The sequence below is a fragment of the Erithacus rubecula genome, assembly GCF_903797595.1.
Source record: "Erithacus rubecula genome assembly, chromosome: 1".
In the NCBI taxonomy this organism is placed as follows: domain Eukaryota; kingdom Metazoa; phylum Chordata; class Aves; order Passeriformes; family Muscicapidae; genus Erithacus; species Erithacus rubecula.
In genome coordinates this window covers 102,479,284-102,501,060 of record NC_136658.1, presented here as the reverse complement: position 1 = coordinate 102,501,060, position 21,777 = coordinate 102,479,284, and the positions used below count along the sequence as shown (strand labels likewise).

The following is a 21,777-nucleotide window of genomic DNA, read 5'->3' as shown; positions in this document are numbered from 1 at the left end:
GAATTCTAAGCTGTGTAGGCTCTTACAGTCTTGAATATATGTCCATTAATAGAGTAGGAGAAAGTTGTATTGGAAAGAAAATAAAAAGGTCTGTGAACAACTTGTAGTTTTCTAGGACTTATCATTATGTAAGATTTTTAGATGCTATAAATTTCCACCTTTGCTTAAAGTGCATAGCGTGTTTATCTTAACTCTGAATTGTCTGATCTCTAAGCAGTGAATTACAGAGCAGAGGCTTTGAAAACCTACAGTTTTAACTCTTTAAATTTTACCCTCTCTTTTATTTGTAGTTTCAAAACAAAAATACTGTCTTTCAAAAAGACAGCCAGACAGCTAAGCTCATTCTATTCCTCCATTTTAATTTTCTTTAGTTTTTTTTATACTTTCATGTTTATCACCTATGCAAATCCTGGGATGCAATCAGGGTTCCTGGCCAGCTGGGCTAAATGACAGCAGGTTGCTTACTTAGCACTGTCAGAGGGTGCCAAGCTAAGGTGCTCCACATTCCTTCTCTGTTACAGAGAAGGAATAGCAATAGGTGATAGGGATAACTTTATTATGCACTGCCTTGGTCTTAGGTAAAGAGTGGAATTAGTAAATAATGCACCACCATCATGAATGTATCATTATTTTACATATTTTTTATTTCTAAAACTGCCTGGCAATATTCTTTATGCTGCTGTCAGCAATGTTTGTAAAGGAGACTTTATATATAAATTCAGCAAATTTTCTAGTGAGCTAAACCTCACCTCCAGGTTAATGACTGCTCAACCTTCCCCTACGTTTGCTAAAGGAGAAAGGGACAAAGGGCAACTTCACATGCAAATAAGTAGATGAGAATAAGAATCTAGTGACTGTTTTCAGACTCCTGAAATCAGCAGCCATGGTATGGAGCAGTGTGGTCTGTCTCAGCTGACACTTGGCACTCAGGAGCTCTTCATCTCCTACAACAGAAATCTATTGATCTCTTATTTGTTATTTGTGAAATTGCTAGTGCCTGTGCTAGACACACCAAGACTCACAAGAGCATTGTCCAAATGCTTCTTGAACTCTGTCAGTCTTGGTGCTGTGACCTCTTCCCTTGGGGAGCCTGCTCCAGTGGCCAGCCACTCTCAGAGTGAAAAATCTTTCCCTGATATCCAGCCTAAACTTCCCAAACCTTAATCTGCTCCCAGTTACATAACCTCTGGTCCAGCTGCCATCCTGGTGAAAGGTGGAAGCTATGGCCATCAGCTACTGCAGATGGGTTATTTTTTGTATATTTTTGTGCAGTGTATTTACACCCTGGAGGGGACCCAGTATCCAGCCAGGTCAGCCTTGACAGTGCCAAACAGGTTAATCTTGCACTCCATCTGCATAAATCTTTTGCAGTTAGGCTTGGCATTAATGCTGTTTGAGTAAAGAAAGGTAGACTATTACCCCAGAGTGGCACACAGATTCTGAGTAGGAAGTCCATATTTTAGTCCTAGGCTTTTACTGCATCACCATTTTTCCCACTTAGTAGTAGAAAGCACAAGAAATCTTGGCCTCAGTGATGTGATAATCCTTGAATTTGACCATTTTCCCTAGTCAGCATTTCGTTTCTGAAGTATCCTTTTAAGTGTAAATTATGCACTGAAGTCATCAGTGTATACCACACAAAGAGTCAAAAATTGAAATAAAGCCTTTGTATACATATATATACAGGCAAATATAAATTTATATACAGTGCACATACTCAGTTAAACTTTTCTAGGGATGTAGCCATTGAATTAAATTGCTATTAGGAAAAAAATAATATTTGAAGTTACATAGAAGATGTTAAGAAGATTTTACTTCTGACAATTAAGAATCTAACAATTAGGATTAAATATAATTTTAAGGGATTCTCATTTTAATGCTCTTAATATTATAAGTAATACAAATGGTGTGTTGTGTTTGATTTCCACTAATGTGCAGTTCCTTCTGTCATCTGGTTTTCTACTGAGACATATTTATAGTAAGTAGAATAAATTAATTACAGAGCCTTGTAATACAAGGATGTAATTCCATCTAGTAAAAGCCCCCGAAGTAGAACATTGAGATGTTTGCTGTGTAAGGGAAGCAAAGCATAGGTAAGCAGACTTTGCTGGTGTGTCAAAGCTTTTCCCTAGGGGTAATGTCCAAAAATAAGGAAGATTGTTTTATTCTACAACAGCTTGTTTTACTGGGCTTTTTTTGGCTAGCACAGAAAGGAGTAGAATTCTTTCTACCTTTCATTTCCTTCCCTTTCTTTTGTGTGCATATGTCTCCAAATGAGAAACATATTTTTTCCATGCTTATTTCAAGAAGCTAAACACCTGGTTGGCTAGTTTTTCTAAGCAGGCAGATCCCTAAGTTTTGAATTTTAAACACAGTTTTTAAAAAAACCTCAATCTACTTATTTGACCTTGTACTGTTAAAGGAACAACAAAAGAAAGATTTTTCTAAAAAATACAAGGAAGATCTTGGTGTGAGTGCAGTATTTTTATCTGTGTTTACAGAGAACAATGTGCTTAGTCAGCTATTTCTTTCTACAGTAAAACACCACTTTCATAATAACATCAGTCCATTCTGCATTGCAGAAGCCCTGTTAGGATCAGTACAGTTCTTTGCTGGTGCTGGAATGTTCCTGTGACAGTCACCAGATTCACCTGGGACTGAACAAGACATAATCAGGGCCCAGAGAACTGAAAAAATACCTTACCACAGCTTGATGGAAAACAACTGTTCTTCCCTAGTTAAACAACTTAGCATGTCCTTTCCTACAGCGATTTGGGAGAAATTAGTTGAATGAAAATGCTGTATTGATCCCCAGGAGCTGGCAGAGGACTGGGAGCCTCTTTAAACTACTCAAGGGGTTTTCTTTTTGGAGAAATCAAGCTGGCTGTCATCTTGTAAATGGAACTGTGTAGCCCTCTCCCTTTCAGAAAGGGGAAGTTGCTTAAGCTTAAAGAGCTTCTGTGCTGTCATTACTTTCTCCTCCAGGGACTATCACTTTGTGTTTCCACACAGTTACAGGAGGAAGGGGATAAAGTATCTGTGGAGAACCAATTGCAGAAGCATCCATTGCAGTTAGCTTGTTACTCTGGTGAGCAAGGAGGGATTTTCAAGACTTTTTTTAGTGCTGGAGACAAAGCACTGGGAATCTCAAAATCTATTTGTAAGAATCTTAGTCAGTGCTTTTTTCCACTGATAAAAAAGTTGGTACCCTGGAACTGCAGTTCTGCAAATTCTAAGCAAAATGTAATGATAATTTGAAGTTATTGGCTAACAGTAATGATTCTCTTGCAGCTGTGGTAGGTCATGGGCCATGACTGGGATTGGAGTGTCAGGTTTGTCTTCCAGGGAAACATTGCCATTTCTTTTCAGTTCCTGCCTAAACTGCCATTTCTCTCTAACTTATGTGTATGCCAAGCAGACCTGAGGAGTTGGACAAAAAATGTATTGCTAGGCTGGAAATTCCTGAGATGCCAGCCCTAAGGTAAGGTGGGAAATATGATTAATAAGAACAGGAAATTGAGGCCTCTTCAGTACCTGTTGTAAATCTGCACTTCTTAGTTGTACCTTACTACTTTTAAGTACTTTTAAGCATCTTGTTTTTTCCTGTGAAAACTGAATTGTTCAATATGTTAAATGTTAATAGTTTACAAGACATACTTCCTTCTAACAAAGAGGATCAGTATTGAAAGAGAAAAAAAAAAATATTCACCACAAACCTTGTCTTGCCCTTTCTTCTCTTATGTGTTGTTCACAGTCTTCCTCCAGATTCTGTCCTGCTTCAGTTTTTGTTTTTGCAAATTTAATGAAATAGTAAATGTTGCTGCAGTCAAAACTATAGATATTTTGCTTTGAGCAAAAGTGCAAACCTGCTTGGAAGATTTATTTCCAAATTCCAAACTCCTTGGTTTTATGGGCAAATTAAAACATCTACATTAAGTTCAACATAAGCCTGTTACATAACAATTAAAATTCTCATTGTGAATCCTGGACAATTTTCCTAGAAAGAGTTCTCAGACGTTTTTTATGACACAAAAAATTCTGTAGCTCCCAAAGGCTGCAGTTACAGAAAGAAATAGGCCAAATGTACATAATTAAAATAATTTTCTTTGACTTAATGTCACATAGTGCCTGATTAATATTTTTGTATGACACAAAGGAGTGATAAAGATCCTGATACTCTTATTGCTGTAAACATGCCTGTGAAGTCATTATGTGCCAATTAACATGACTATATGTGCATGTTTAAAAGATGGGCAGCTCCATCATGCTGCCCAGCTGTTTATGCTAATAAAGTACCCAAGGCTTTCTTCTGTGATATAATACTGAAAAGATTTATAGCTCTGAATTTTCATACCAAAGTGGGTCTCTCTAAAACAACAAAATATGAATTATGAAAAATTCACTTCATGAAATACGCAACATGAGTATTCTGCAGAGCTTTGTGCATCACTTTGGTTAGTTTATCTACAGAGAAGTAAAATATGCCTTATTAAATAGTTAGGTTGCAGTAGCAGTGGCAAAGTATGGGCATTTTAATCAAGTGTCTCTTAATATACCTGACAGTTCAATTAACAGGTATTAACTAAAAATATCTCTACCTGCGACACTTAAAAACTAAAAGTTAATTGTAACTTCTTTGAAATCTTTTTTTCTTTATAATTTGTTATGCCCAAAATCTAACTGTAGTTCTTTAGGATCACAATTGCATATTGTTCTGCAAGAAAATAGAAGTTATTGCACTCAAACAGAGGAGAGTGGAATATGTTAATTATATATATTTAAACAGAGCTCTAATATCTCAATATAAACTTTAAATGAATGAGTAATCAAATTGTTATGACTAATTTAAAGACTGCTAATCTAAATACACATATATTCTACTAATTACTTTCTTTACTGAGAGTGAATAAAGATTGTGAAACTGAGCATATCAGTTTTAAATTAGATTTATTTTTAAGTTCCATTTTGGATCTTTTATTCTGACAATAATTCTTACTGTGCAGTGGGATTGGCATATGGACTATATGAAAGATCAGAGCCATGATATGTGAGATTCTTTTCTCTGATAAGCAGGCTATGTCTGCTCAGCTTCTGTTGATTCTTGCTGTATTGCTGTATTCCCAAAGACTAGATTTCTGGTTAGCTTCTGTATTCTAAAACAAAACAAAAAATGGTGTTTGAGGTAGGAGATAAATGAAGACAGAAAATGCATTAAATTGACCTGTTACAGTCTTAATCTGCATAATCTTAGAGTTTGTCGATTGTATTCTTTTTTTTGCTCCTGATTACTGAAGTGCAATGCATACTCTTCACTGCCCAGAAAGATTTATGAAAGCCTTTGCAGTGGTAGCTGACCAGGTAATATTGTACAAAGCTGGCCTCTAGCATCATCTCAGCAACAATTTCTTTGAATTTATATTTTTCTTTCATAATTTGAACTACTTTCACGTATATTTTACTTTTTGAGATCAGTGATGAACAGATAGGATGATATGTTTGGGATTCTTTACTAGACCCAGAATCACAGAGTACCCTGAGTTGAAAGGGACCCACAGGGATCTTTGAGTCCAGCTCCTGGCCCTGCACAGGGCAGTTCTAGAGTCTCACCCTGTGCCATGGAGTTCTGCAAAAACTTCATTAACTCTGCCAGGCTGGTGCTGTCAGCACTGCCCTGGGGAGCTGTTCCAGTGCCACCCTCTGGGGGAAGAACCATTTCCTGATATCCACCCTAAACCTGCCCTGTACTGGACAGGCACAGTTCATGCTGCTGAGAGTTGCCTCCAGCACTCATAGTTGTTTTCTGGAAGTTATTCCATCCAGTCACTAGAAACTTTCCTAACTGAGTTGGATCAAGTGGTACAATATGACTTCTTCTCTACTGCATATTAGAATAGAGATAATAACCTTCTGATATTGGCCCTTGTAGTCATCTCTACATTGTTTAAATTCTCCATATTACTATCATATGCATTAGCCAAAATATCTTTTGCTATTTATTCATAAAGTAAGAACTTCTAGCTTGATAAATTTTACTTGACAGTGTTGAAGGTTCTTTTTGATTCACAAGACTAATATATATATATATATATACACACATATAATATTCTGAACATTTATCTTTTGTAAATTAGTGTGTATAATTAGGGTATCTATATATATGGTGAATATATATTTGTATAAAATTTGTATAAATAAATGTTTGTATAAATAAAATCCCTCCTAAACATGCCACTTACTTTTTTAATAGGTTTTAGGTGATACTAGTTGCCATTGTTATGGTAACCTTTGCAATTCAACTCTTTTTCTACAAAATGCATTGTCTGTTTCCTGTTTATCCTGGACACTTCAAATACATTTTCATTACAGTAAATCATTATTCACAGAGGTCAAATGTAAAAAACAAGTTTTCAAATACCACTACTGTTAAAATGCTTATTAATTCTAATGCTACTGGAAAATATGCTTTCTGAGTATAGTGTAGATATTTGTTTGTTTTCTATTGTGCTAACAGGTGTCAGAAATATTTAAGATTTTTTTTTTTAAAACACAGTAAGGAGACTGTAAGGTATTTAATCTAAACAGGCTCTTTATGACTTACAAATATTTTCTTCTTGATAGCAGTATGCTGAACACTTTCCTCTATCAATACAGTTTTCTCTGCTTTTCCATTCCTTTAATCCTGTAAGTCATCAGCATTTTAGTTTTAGAAAAAACAGAACTGTTATCTATGTGCTACTCTTACAAAAAGACCTAGTAACTATTACTGGGACCTAGGTTTCTGGTCTCAAATGAATTTTCCTAAAAAAGGGAAAAGGGGTTTTACATGAAATTTTATTGTAAACTTAAACAACAAAAACAAAAACAAACATAACAACAACAAAAAACAACAACAAACCAAACAATCACTTATTATAAAGGTTTTTAATCGACTGCAAAACCTGTAAAAGACAAAAAATACCTAGTGCCAATACAGGCATCAGCACTTTAAGAAGATAATGCTAAGTGCTCTGTTATTACTATGATTTTCAGTGAAAAAAGACCATCTAATTTTCCAGTATATATATTTCTGTACACATCTACCGCACCTTTAACAGGATAAATAACATCTTTCAGGCTTAGGGAGTCAACAGCCAGCATTAACTGGTATCATTGGTTTTCTGTTATTCTTCTTGCTCTAAAGCCACCATAACAGGGGGATTTCAAGATAGGAAGTGGAAACATAAAATTGAACAGGGCAATTTTGAAGGATAAAACATGTTATTACAGGTTGAACTAAGAACTCTGTCATTGGAAATCATGGGATTTAAGCACTTAATGGTAATTACAGGGGACTACTGAGGGGACATTCTGTAATATATACTTTGCATGACACATTCTTATGCTCTATGCCACAAATTCACTGAAATTAATTTTTTTAATTTATGAATTATGATGGTAATTTGAGGAATTTCTGAGAACTGATTTCCCCCATCTGGATATGATTTTCCAACTCTCTATAAATCTGGGTCTTGCAAAATAAATGTTGCACCCATCTCTATATCCAGGCTGTAGAAACTATCTTTGAGCCTTGTCCCAGACTGGATCTGAACTGCAGCAGAACCTGGGAACCAGAATGGGATGCTGGATGTCACTGGTACTGACTGAGAATCTGTCCATGAGTGTTTTGTTTGGGTTGGCATCAGCTGCTCTCTGTGCTCTGTCTCACACCAAGGAGTGCTCTGGATTTAGCTCAGGTGTAACCCAGGTGGAAGAGGCTCTCTCCAGAGCCTGTCCAGTGTGCTCCAGCAGGTAATGGACACTTGGGCAGTGGGATGTGGGTGTAGCTGGGCAGTCCAGGCAGTCTGACACCCCTCAGTGGGACGTGTGTCCTCTGTGGCTGCCCCACCTTCCAGCCACCACCCTGCAGCCACAGGAGCTGGGACACTGAAGGACAGTGGAAATACTTGCTCAGTGTGCTGTGTGGACAGCAGCACACAGGCCATGTGAGGCTTCCAGCTCTGGAGAGCTCCAGAAGGGATGTTTGAGTGTCAGCACACAGCAAGGTTGGGCTAAGGGGCTGCAAGCAGGGACCCCTCCCAAAGTTCCCACAATACCTGAAAGAGGAGAGCAAAGCTGCTCTGGCTGCAGTGAGAAAGGTGTGCTGTGGACAGACTGACAGAGTAGCCCAGGTCAAGGTCTGAGTTTAAAAATGGCCCTGAAGTCCTGATCAGAAACCCCAGGAGAGGTTTCTCACAGTCTTTGCTCACTAAAGGCTGATGACAGCTCATGCTGCTGTGCCACAGCAGGACTGGCCTTGAGCAGGTCAGAGCCCCTGGGGTGGGGAAAGGAGGAGAGCATCACCCTGACAGCCAGAAGTTAATGTGATTTTTCACTCATATTTTCACTCATATTTAATTTTATCAGATGGATGCAACCATAGAGTGGGTAATACACACTGCAGTATCCTGGCTGGAAATGCCATGTGCACTGTCAGCTTTTGAGGATGAAATGTGTATAATACCCTTCACATCCAGGCAGAAATACTGGTTTGGATTTCCATAAAATCCAACCACTGTTTGTTCCATGTAAATTTTTTTTTATTTCCTTATTACGCTTTTGATCATTACACTTGAGAAAATTATGAAATTTGTGGTTTTATTACCAATTTCATGGATATTTTTAATGTATAAGATAGTTGCAAAATATGCCATTTTTTTCAGCTAGGTGCCAGTTAAGCATTATTTTATTTTCTCTGGGGGAAAAGCGGTTACCTACACTTAATCCAGGTGTTGAGGCAAATTCTCTAAAATACATGATTGCACCTCTGTTCTGATTAAGGAAAACTTTGTAGGACATAAAGAATTGGAATTCTGAAGTTCATATGCCTAATAAACAGGCATATATAACATATATATATATAGCACACATATATGTGTGTTATAGAGTAATATAGAGTGTTTTTATTTAAACTATGGATGCACTGAATCCATTTGATTCCAATTTGCTGTATAATTATTAATTGTAAATGGTTATTAAGTTTATTGGTCTCTCATGTATAATAAAAATGGATTTTTATATGCATAAAAACCAACAATGGCTGACATGACCTTGCTTTTCCTTTGCCAATTTAGTTGCCATTTTCTTTGATAGAGATGGACACTGAATGGTATGATATCAGCAACTAAGGCAAGAAGAATGATACAATCAATACAATTCAAGATATCCAAATATGTATAATGTAATTGTAATGTAGAATGCTTTTAATTTATGTCATACTGAAGAACCTGCTTTCTGGGAAGAGGAGAGAAATTACTTTTGAATTGATGGATGGCATTGCCATAGTTGCTTTGGTTGCAGCTCATTATTTATTTGGTAGTTTATGGGTGAAAGACAGGCTGCAAAGGTGTGAATAGAATATGTAGAGCTAAGTGTTGTCCCAGAATGGACCCACAGCAAAACCTGAGATCAAAATCAAGATATAGCAGTGTCTACAATGAAATAATCACCTTGAGTACAAATGCAGAGAGGATATAGAAATTAAGTATAAATTAAGAGCTCACATTAATTCTGGGAAGTCAAATGAAAACATTGAAAATTGTTTAGCTCTTCCTTTAAGCAACTTAATTGTAGAAGTTGTTTGACAAAAACAAGGTTTTTATTAGTTATCTTTAAGAATGGCCTTAAAAAGTAAAGTTAATGCTCTCACATTCTAATACATAATTATTTATACTACTTTGAAGTTTTGTGTATTTTTTACAAGGTGTTAATTGTGCTGAATCAAGCTGACAAAACTGCAAAATTTTTGGGTTAATATTAGCATATTCCTACAGTGCATTGTTTAGCAACTGCATAGAAATGAAGTTTACAGAATATTTTTTCCAATATGAAGAATAAAATGCATGTTTCTTACAGTAACAATTCCTATGACATAAATCAAGTCCTTTGGGAAATTGTATAAATAACAGAATTCTGTTTCTTGTGGGTCAATTGATTGTGATGTTTTGCTAAACTGGAATCTGTCACAAAAGTGGGTTTCATAGTTTATCAAGGAATGTTATCAAAAATATCTATGGAATTAATTAAAACATTGATGCAAAATTGAGATTTGGTTAGCAACAACAAATCAATAGCATTTTGTACCCCATCTTGTTTGTGTCTTTTCCTGTTTTCAAAGGTCTTTCCTTTCACTTTTGCACACCTTCTTAAAAACACCAGTCTTGTGACACAGAACAACAAGTGCAATCCCTTTATATAGTTTAGAACTCCACTGACAGTACATCCAAATTGACATTTGTAAATCTCTGTGCAATATCATATACAATGCTACCAAAGAATTTTACTTAGAAGGTCAGGTCCATGGGCTCAGAAAAGAGGAAGGAAGGAAACAACCAATAATTTTATGACTTAATATAAATTTTGCTGTGTTGCAGTTGTCTTTATTTGTTTGTTTGTTTGTTTTCTTTCTTGCTCTCCGGAGGCAAAATAAAACCATTATGTACTAATATGATAAAAGGAAATTGGTCCCACAAGCCACTGCTTAACATGGTCCCTGATGGAGTGTCAGTACATATATGAAAAAATTGGGCTGGTGTGGCAGTTGTTTTTTACTTATCAACCCAAACATGCTCAAGATAGAGGAATAAAGCTTGTTGTACATGTACAATGCTTATGTGCTTTGTAATGTGTGCGAGTCCTACGTTCTCATCCAGAACCTCCTGCTTGGCTTCAGGGGCTCTGTGTGCACACTGTTATTGAGCATGTTCTGAGAAAACACATGAGAGAAGGACACATAAGCCACTATTTTGGCTTATGCCTGTCAGAGGGAGTGTTTGAGCAGATGAAGACATGGTTAAGTGCCTACACTGGGTATTTTAGCTCAGTGCTTGTCTCTGGTGGCAGCCAAGGGTGGGTCCCTAGGTAAGGGTTTACAAGCCCTTTAATATTCCTCTGCTCCAAATTGTGTGCTTGGGGATTCCTGAGGCAGACATGAGCTTTCTGAGTTTCCAGTGTCTCAGAGTACTGCTCTTTTATGAATTTATTCTCCATGAAGCTGTGCCAAGGCTTCAGCAATTTAGCTGTTCAGCGCTGGTAGTTAATTAGGCTTCTCCTTTTGTGGGTGTTGAACTTGCCACCTGGTAACAGGATTGCACATGGTAAAACAAGCAAACAAACAAACAAAAGCATCTTTGTTTTTAAAGTTTAAAAAGCTTTGGAAGTAGTGTCGTGTGTGAGCAGATGTAAGAGATTCAGCAAGGGAAACTCTCATTTAGAAACTCAGGACAGGTGTAACCTCCCAGAGCTTGATGATGTTCAAATGGACCCACACCTGCCACTGCAGCAAAATCTACAATTTCTCTTACCTTTGCAACAGTATTTAGGTATTTAATCACTGCAAGAGCCTTGAATTTTGGTCACTTGGCCTGTTGATAAATTCTCTCTGTTTTTTACTAATGTTTTATATTGGTTTATAAGTATACTGAGAGTAATAAGGTTTTTTTAGACATGAGCAATAAGCACTGGAAACTTTTAAGCTTTAAATATGTATATCTTAATGCAACTTTTTTCTTCTTACAACTGGTATTTCCCAGAGCAAAAAGAGAGGAAGAATGTAGAGTGATGGGAGACTCAGTTTGCAACTTCTGGAATGCAAATTCAACTATACTAATATCAATCCCTACTGAACTTTTACATTTAAACTTCTGATAAGATTCCCATGCTGAGAAGAGTAATTTTGCTTTGTGAGGAATGGGAGGAGAGATGTTTTGATATAGTGCCCAAAATGAGAGATTATTCTGGACCAAAAGAAATGGAATTTTAATTTTATTTCCTGTGTGTTTTTTAATAAGTAAAATAATTTTTTTCCTTGTAATTCTGAATAAGGTAGCTATTAAAAAAAAAAAAAACTAGCAAACCCCAAACCTGTTATAATGTGCCTTTCAATTATGTTTTGACTAATTTTGAACAATAAAAAGATAAGATAACTGTGATAAATTATCACAGTCATTTTAATAAATAAGTTAGATGAATGACCACAATATTTAATCAGGTCAATAGTCTGCTTATATTTTCTTCTGAAAAATGAAAAATCATCAGTAAAATGGAAAAGATTATCTGTATTCCCTCATAGTAATGTCATTTTGTTTGGTGAATTAAACTTCTTAACATTTAAATAATCGGATAGTTTGCCCATACAGAACCAGATTATCTCCTAGAGAAATAATTGAGCATCTTTGTTTTTATCCTTTAAATACATCCTAAAATCTATTATAATCCTGTAAAGGAGGATTATTAAACTAAACAACAGTAGCACATTTAATGATGATCTTCTAACAAAACATTCTAGCTAAGCTCTGATTAGTAATTACATTTCCACACCAATCTAACACACAGGATAACTGAATTTCTTAAAATGTAGGCTATCTGCAAACCCTTCTTATAATCTGTTTTATAATCTGTCTTCATTTAATTTCTTTAGTATTTGACAGTGGCCAAGTCAAACAGTTCTTGAAGCAAAAGATGAATCAGTCACTTCAGACAAAAGCAAATCAGATCTTCCCAAAGTGCTGGAAGTACTTATCTGGTCTTTTTGTAGTGAATTGTAGACTTGCAGACATGGTAGGAATAGTTTTCATCCTTGTTTATTGTTGAAAAATCTATTTTTTAATGTTCCATTTTTTTTAATCATCCTTTAATTTCAGGACTTTCATTTTCTTTTGGAGTGTAATAATTGTTATAAAATACTCAAAGTGAATCATAGGAACTGGGTTTATTAAAGAGTCCCTTTGCACAATACAGGTGAAAATTCACTTGAAGGCCACTGCATTTTCTTGAAAAGGATTTAAAAACTGATAAAACACTGATTTTTGATGCATTTGCATAGTAATAATTACTTCAGAGGTACTGCCATGTTGACATTTGATATAACTGTTATGAAAGGTAATATCTTATGCCATCAATATCATACTGATTCTAACCTGAGACAGCCAACAATATTTTCTTTATCTTTTTCTGTATTCAATAAATAAAGTATCAATAAATTGTTATTTCATCTCCTTTTATACTTGCAGACGATTTGACAAATCTTTGGAAAAGTGGCAGATTTTTCATTCTGACATGAAGAGATTTAATCATTGGCTAAGTGAAACTGAAGAGAAGCTGTCAAGAGCACAGATAGAGGCTGGAGATGTGGGGCTTGTGAAAACCAAGAAATATATCCAGGTATGATTTGATTAGCCTATATTCTGTTTTTCCATAGGAAATTTTCAGGTCTGGGTAATCTGTATAGTTTTGCTGTTCATTTAAGGAAGATTTCTAGTGCTGAGTGGACAGTGACAATTTTGTTCAGATGTGTCTGTTGTTGTGGTTAACTAAGAATTTTCATTAGCTTTTTGTAAGATACATTTTTTTAAAATGAAATAAGATATGGGATGACATGGTATATTGTGATACTTTCATAGTTACATATTTCTTTACTTAAAGTGCTTGTAGATTTTCATGACCAGCAGGAGTATCAGATTTAATTTTAAATTCTTGTGGAAGAGATGTGATTAGCCATTGAGCTGTACAAGAGATATTCTGTGAATGATGTCTTGCAAGTATTGCTTATTTTGTTTCATGTTTTAATCAAAGGACCTGGAGGATGCTTTTATTTGTGAAATGTAGTGTGACAGAATGGTCACTTAGCTGCCATGTGTCCAGTTCCAATTTGAATGCTTTTCATCTTGCAAGCTCTTTGAGCATCATTAGGAAAATAATAACTCTAGTTTCTTGGAAGTTTGTTTCATTTCTCTCTTATGTGATTCAAATGGTAATGGGTATGAAGAATTTAATTCCAAACTGATGTTTTGGAAGTAGATCGTTTCAGCTGAATAACTTGACCAAACTCTGGATTTATGATATAAATTACTACTAGAACATAAGAAAAAATGCTCTTGAAGTAATTGGCACTTGTACATTTGAATTGCTGTATTGAATTACTTGATTTCAGGTTGAAAGAAGATGGGTCTGCCTACCATTAAAGCCAGAGGGTTTTTCTGAATGCAACACTAACCTACTTCTTGGCCTACACTTAAAAAAGTAAATAATGTCATTTGAATTTTAACATTTTAAAATTTTAATATTTTTAAAAGATTTACACTGTTATTTCTTGAATGTAAAACTGCTGCACTGAAAATGAAGCAAAATTTCTGATGCAAGTATAAAAAAAGAAAGATACAACTGTTTAGTCGCACACTAAGCTGAAGCAGTTAAAATAGCAATTAAAACTTTTTTTCTGCATATTACTTTCAATATTGAAGAAAGGTGCTTAAGATCTGATTTACAAAGTAGAATGTCATCAAGGAATTAAGGATGGTTTTTTGCTGAATGTGTAAAAGGTAGTAGAGCTTATGTGTGTCTTCTCTGAAACTTCAACTCCCTTTCTCTGTCCCACAATTTGAAAACATATGTATTAATTACTAAAGTAAGATGTGCATCTAGATTGACACAAAGGTCAAAGCCTTGACCATTCTCCTGTGCTTTGCCTGTGACCATCACCTTTCTTGGGACAATTTTTAGATCCTTGAGCAGCTTCAAATGAGGATTACAAACAAAAAAATGGATCTGTGTAGGGGGAAAATATTTGTCTCTTTTTTTTCTAACCCCTTGCTAAATCAGCATTTTCCCTTGGAGGAGGTTGATTTTTGAGAGTGCCATGACAAAGGTAAGATGTATTATAGATGTTACAAATGCACTGGGTGTGTAGAGCATTTCAAAGTCTCAGCAAATTATAAGCATTATTTTCTTATCATCACTAAGAAAGAGGTTCATCCCAAACTGAACATCACACTGAAAGACCTGAGATAATGTCTTGTTATGCAGCAACTTATTTCAGTTTTAAAAGACTGTTTCTGTTTTAAAATTTTCTTTCACCTAGCCTCCTTCTCATTTGTTATCCATTAATTATTTTCTTAACATATGAGAACATTTTGAATATATGTTTGCAGAGTGTTCTTTTCATCCAACAAGCATTTTCTTTCTTCCCTTCTCTCTTATGTTGGAAATCCCATGAACTCATGAATTTGTCAGTCAAAAATTTTGTTTAGTTCAGTACAAGAGACAAAATCTACCTTTCTAATGAAAATTCAAGTGGAAAAATATTCCAACTAACCTCAAGAATGCAGATCCGATGTTAGTTAACATTTATTTGTGACAGAATGCTAAGTCTGAAGTTGCACTGTTTCCATTCTTTTCATTGATTCTTTATTTTGCTGGGTCTTGTTTCAAAAGTGTTAGGCTTCTGTGAGGCAGACTGAAGAGATCATTAGAATTTCCATTTGGGAAACAGTTAAAACAGCTGAGCGTTCTGATTTACTCAAGTAGCAACTTGTTTTATTAATGAGATCATGCTGCTTAGTGAACCATATTCAGAATTAACAGGAATTGTTTGAAAGTGCTTTACAAGCAAGTGAATAGTCTGGTGTTTGAGAAGGAACTGTTTTAGAAAAAGAAAAATATACAAAGCCTTCAGATGTGTGATATTATTTCTGAGTAGGACTTCTTTGGAAAAGTAAAGATTAATGTGTTCATTAATATTCAATAAATACATAGAGTCAAATACTTATATAAAATGAAATAGTCAACAGTATGATTAGATGATTATGTTAATAGAGATTAAAATGTAATTATATTTTTCAGGTGTGTTTGGGGAGGGGAAGTGTGTTCCTTTTTGCTGCATAATGGCATGATATTAAACAACATTATGTATTATAAATAATGAGAATGAAGCCTAAGAATAGTTTTACTTCAGGTCATGAACTCATGAACTTAAATATTCTTACTGTGAATTTTTCACTCGACTTTCTAAGATCAGAACTTATGGTGCTGAGAAGAAATACTGAATTTCAGTTTTTAAGAAATTGTAATTGATGTATTTAATGATTAGGAGATACAAGATTTAAAAGAGTGTTTCATGGATAGCACATCATGTAATCCCTTTGAATTGTATTGAACTCTGTCTTTAAAGTAATCAAGGTTTTTCTCTCATTATTGTGACAGAGAGGTTCTTCTTTTGTCTTTGTTCCTTAATGTTGCAACTCCTTCAGCTACCTGCATTTGCACTGAGTTTTATTTATTTTGGTGCCAGGACTGAGGTATAGCTCAGTTTTATCTGCTCCTTGATGCTTATCCCCTTCTGTTCTTATCAGCTGCAGTCATTTTCCCTATCGGATCACGTTCACTACACTAAAGACACTTTTCTAATCTTCTTTCACATGCTAGCCAGACAACTTGTCTCTTACTTCCTGTGCTTATTTCTCTTTCTGGAACATGAGTTCTCAAAATAGCAGACTATTACCCAAACTGAAATATCATCTGTATCATCAACAAGGTAGCTCAGGTGCTCTATTTTGTGGTTGCATCTTACCATGGATAAATAGCATTCTCAGTCATCTATCTAAACTTTGTTAGTTCATTTTCTTCTCTCGAGATCTGCCTTGCAGTCCTGATCTACATTTCATTCCATAAGAGGAAAAAAAAAAAATGAAAGTGAACCAGCAAAACCACCATCTTATACTGGAAACTAATGTTAGGTTAATATACATCGAATAATTAAGCAAGGATTGGAATTGGGGTTGGAGGGAGATTGTTCATGTGTCACAGGTCTATGCTAAAAAACTTCAAAAAGAGGAATTCTATAATAGTTTCAGAACCAGGCTGTGAAGTTATATACCTGAATCATTACTAAAAAATTTTAAAATACTATTTTTATTTTTAAAATATAGAACATTCTGAATATTTGTTCTTTTCATTGGGTTTAAGAATAGCTCAGTGGTCTACATTTAATATCCAATTCTGTATTGAAAGTTTAAATTCATTTTATTATTTTAAGCAGTGCAGTTTCAATGGCAAAATTATGATGTTCTGAGTCTGAATTTTGAAGAAATTTTGTAAAAGTCATGATGTTCATGTTTTGTGACTGGTTAGTGATGAGTACTTTATTATTCACAATTTCATTAGTTCAAAAATATTCTTATATGTCATTATTAATTTCTCAAATATTTCTTTTCATTTAATGGCATAAATATCAAGGGTATGGGATTTTTTTAACATCTCAGAGGACTTGAAATATTGGATGATGGGCCTTATTATTTATACTCAGCCTTCTGAGGATAATCTAGATGTAGAAATTGCTCTGTAAATTACAGACCTAAACTATTCATACATTAAACTGTCCAGCATTTACATTTTAGAGCACTTATCCTTGCCTGCAAAAGGTTTGTGAATGACTCATGCCTTCTCTCCTTTCTGCTGCACCACATTGTCAGAAACTTCATATTTTTGCCCTGTAGATGTTTAAAGTAAGAAATCAAGAATCCAGGCTTCAGTGCTGAAAGTCATGGTCATGCTAATAATTTCTCCCTTTTATATCTAAATTGGATTATATGGATGTTGATGATTTAATAACCACCAAATTTTAACAGTTCTTTCTGGAATCGAGCACAAATGCAATCAGAGTAGAGAGGAGGAAAAAAGAGTTTCAGTGCTCAAGGCCACATATTTTCTACCATGAAAGCACAGTGGTAAGTGGGTGGATAGTTTGCTCTATTTTCCCCCAAATATAAATATTGTAAAAATACTTTTAAATATATAATGATTTTGGCTTTCATATTTTAGTAAAGCAGGAAATGTAAAAATACAAAATCTGAGTGATAAAGGTTATTCCAATAATTTCTGATTCCCCTTATTCCACTTTGGATTCAAATGGTTCAATTTTCTTCCACCTGCTTCAATTTTAACTTGTGTTTTTTGAAAGATATTGTCAGAAAACTTGTGTAAAATACAAGTACTAAATACAAGTACAGAAAACTGTAGCAAAATACTCTAGTCAAAGAGATGTCTATCGCTGCTTAGTGATTGTATAAGAGAGAGAAAATACATAATTTAGAATAAATGAGAAACTAATTTAGCATTGCTTTGGAAGATTATTTAATTAGAATCAAGGCACATACTAAAATGTTCTTCATATAACAAGGACATGTCTGGAAGGATATATATCTGATAGAAATGTATTAATGCCTAGTATTTTATAACTACAAGAGAGCCCACTATCCCTTACTACTATGTTGAAAAGAGATTCTATAGTATTTTATTTTATTTTATTTTATTTTATTTTATTTTATTTTATTTTATTTTATTTTATTTTATTTTATTTTATTTTATTTTATTTTATTTTATTTTATTTTATTTTATTTTATTTTATTTTATTTTATTTTATTTTATTTTTGGCTTTTTTTTTAATGTTCCCCTTATATCCTGAACCAGGAACTAAAATGTTGTGGACATGATTGCCAGCATACATGACTGTTGTCAATTCTTACTTACATATTGACTGAATCACTTATTCAGAGATCACTGGTTTTCTTTTTACTGAGCACCCCCCTCTTGCCAGACACCTCTGAATGCAGAATGCTACTGCCCCTAAGAAAGAAAAGACTCAGAGACATCCCAGGAATTTCAGTTTTCTGTCCAGTTCCTAACATCTCAATGGAAAGGTTTCAAGTTGTATACATGAACTCTGTATGTGACACTTGGGCCCTAACTGAACAAAACTCTTCTTTTTCTGGTTCGAGCTCATCTTGCAAACAACCTCATGGGCCTTTCTTGACTGAAGTTCTATCAGCAATGGAAATACTTCATTTTCACTTAATTCCTAGTAAAAGATACTACTTCTTCCTTACACTATGCAAAATATTAAATAATACGGTGATCTTTGCAAGTTAATTTCTGTATATATATAAACCCTTTCTTTTGCTGTTGACAAACTTCTAATTTTGTTACTGCTACTAATGGAAGTGATGTAAAAGCAATATAGTTTATTTCAAATTTGCAGTAAAAATATTTTCTTATTATTTCAAGGCATAAGAAGTATCTATTCATAAATAAATCTGTTCTTTAATTCTTCTTCACTGCACACAATGCCCAATTTACAGTATCCTATTAAAAGTTCCTTATTAATTTATTGTCACTGGTAGTAAGACATAAAAATGTCTGAAGGCTATGGGAAATAATAAATTTAAAGTTGCTTATGAGATTTTGCCTACTCTTGCACCATTAGGTGACAATTTGTGGCTTATATTTAAGTTTCATTGTAAATCATGGCATTGTTTATTCTGAAAATTGAATTAAATACTGTAAGTAATTAATTAGGATGCATTTTTCAAACATTTAATTATGAAAATTTTTGAAATAGCTACTGGCACACAGATGTAGAGTGGCATATTTTTAATACATGAGTAGAATGAGTAAATACTGGGTTTTTTTTTCCTCTGTCTTGAAGAAAACATTGTGCTTGGGCTGGATCACTCAGACTTCATGGTACCTGACTATAAATTCCTCACTGTTTGGGGAAATTTATCCTCAAGTGAGTGCTAGCATATGAGGATCTGGGAAAGAGATTGAGGTCTATACCTATTTCGCAAGCAATTTTTTTTTGTTTTTCTATATATAAAAAGTAAAGGAAATGGAGGATGCAATTTTGTTCATATTAATGAATTTATGTTGGTGTCAAGGCTAATCTGGACATTTCTAATCAGTGACATACAGATAATACACTAATAAACTTCTGAGTCAAATTTATTAATGCTTTTGTCTTGGTATAGACTAGTTAATCTGATTATGTCTTGGAAGTTTTGGGAAATTAGTGACTGAATGACTGCTTTGAAGGTGGATGATATTGTTTTTTTGTCTCACAAAAAAATTATCTGGCTTGCTTCCACAAGTCTTCCAAAAGTATATCCTGTATTGCATCAGAGGTCACTATGACATGTGATTAAATGTGTGGGTGTTGATACATAGATGTAGAGATAAAATAATTTATGAGGCTTGAGCCCTGTCACTTAATGACTGGTCAGCCTGGGAGTCTCTAGACCTGGCCAGTAAAAATGCTCACATAAAACAATCAGGGAAGGGTAACACTCTTGGGTAATAACTTTCTATACATATAAGTTCTATAAATTAGTACAACTGGGTCTTGATGGAGCACTTTTCATGGATAATTTTAATAATCTTATTTAGAACCTTCCATCCCAACAGATTTTGCAACCTGTGTCCATCACAAACAGATTTTCATTGCCATCTAAAGTCATAAAGTAAAGCCCTGTAGTAATCAGGCTGGACAAGACAGTAGATTAATGTTAATGTTAAACTTCTTATTTCTTAATATGCCTTCAAAATACTTTCTTTAAAACTATTTGACACGTTGTGTTAAAGAGTTATCAAATACTTCATTACCAACACTTACTGAAAGAAAATATTTTAGAGAGAAGCTATTTCTTTCTTTTGTGCTAATTAAAGCTCTTGGAAGAAATTTATTCTCACATTGTTGCTCACATGAAGTCATGTATGCAATTAATTTTCTTTCCAAAATGGAAAACTGGAAAAAAAATTAAAAGTGATATTATTTTTTGCGAAGATTATGGCAGAAGTTCAGGATAACATTAGATATTTATGAGAGACATTTTGTTATCTCAATTTTTTATATACTTCAGCTGACAGCAAATATTGTATTTCTCAGTCTTCTAAAAATAAACACAATACAGATATGCTGTAGCTTCTCATTCAAAGTCTAGCCTTTTGATGCGTTTAATTTTTAATGTGTTTAAAATCTGTTTGAATTTTCATAATGGAATTAAGACCTCTATAGAAATGAAAAAAAACACCAAAACAAAACAAAAAAACACCAGACTTTTATTTTACAGGTCCAAGTATTTTGGATTTGCTGACTATCTTCTAAATTCAAGCAGTCATTCTACCCTGATTCTATTTAAAAGGATAAATAAGTATGTTCTTTTGCCCCACATACTGAGACTGCTTACAAACTACAATTTTCATTGAATGATTGAAGGATATATTATGAAGTAATATATTGTGGAGTGTGGCAAATTCCAGTTTATGCATTAATCAGAACAAGAGTATAATAGACTGTTTTATTAATCCTCTGACTATATTAAATTTTTGATGGACATATCTCAGAATTTTGCTGATTTCAAAATGGCTTCTTGAGTTTTGCTTTGGTTTGTTATTTTAATAAAGACAGCAAGCCCCTGGCACACATAAGGGACAGTCCTGTTAAAAATGCTAGAAGAGAAAGAAGAAATGAAAGAAAACATATTCTGAACAGCTTTTTCTATATACAATTGCTGTATTAGGATGCCAAATATTTCTCAGTTTCATAGTATCATGTGTATCAGCATATCTCTCCAAAAGGTGACAGTCAAAATCAATTATTTGTCATTTCTGTGGGAATGTAGTTTAAAAGATTTATAAAGATGTACGAAAACTAAGGAAGGTCTTGCCACTGGGTAGGTATTAGAAGTCAAATTAAAATATTCAGAAAATATTTTTGGCATGTAAAAATAATATTTCTGAATTTCAGAGTCCTAAGATGAGCAGAGAGTTCTATGAATGTTAATTTTCCATTAGCTTGGGAATGGGAACTATTATTCACCTGTGTTGTATAAAACAGTTCATACTTATTCTACTGAAACCTAGAAATAGATGCCAATTATTTTATATAAATCAGCTTTATTCATTTATTTTCCATTATTTGATAACTATGTTCTATTGCTATCTACAGCAAGATAAAGTATTTCTCTGCTCCCTCTTAGTGGGTAGAACATATTAATGACAACTACTGTTCTTTTAATTTTTTTTCTTTTTGTTTGCTGAATTATCTGGCTATTTATCTCTCATTAATCTCATCCTGTATCCCATGATTCAGTAACTACAGTTGTCTTAATTTAAAACTGAATATTGTTTCTG

The 21,777-nt window shown here is 34.2% G+C and overlaps 1 protein-coding gene across 12 annotated transcripts in view; it reads left to right on the top strand.

Annotated features, from left to right (window-relative positions):
- The window catches only part of DMD (dystrophin), a gene marked incomplete at its 3' end in the record, with an annotated part of 1,131,161 nt that overhangs the window by 585,965 nt on the left and 523,419 nt on the right, over window positions 1-21,777 (top strand). For all 12 annotated transcript variants that reach the window (XM_079310888.1, XM_079310881.1, XM_079310887.1 and 9 more), the window contains one exon: window positions 13,047-13,197. In XM_079310888.1, coding sequence (XP_079167014.1) covers window positions 13,047-13,197 — 151 coding nt within the window. The remainder of the gene's footprint in view (window positions 1-13,046; window positions 13,198-21,777) is intronic.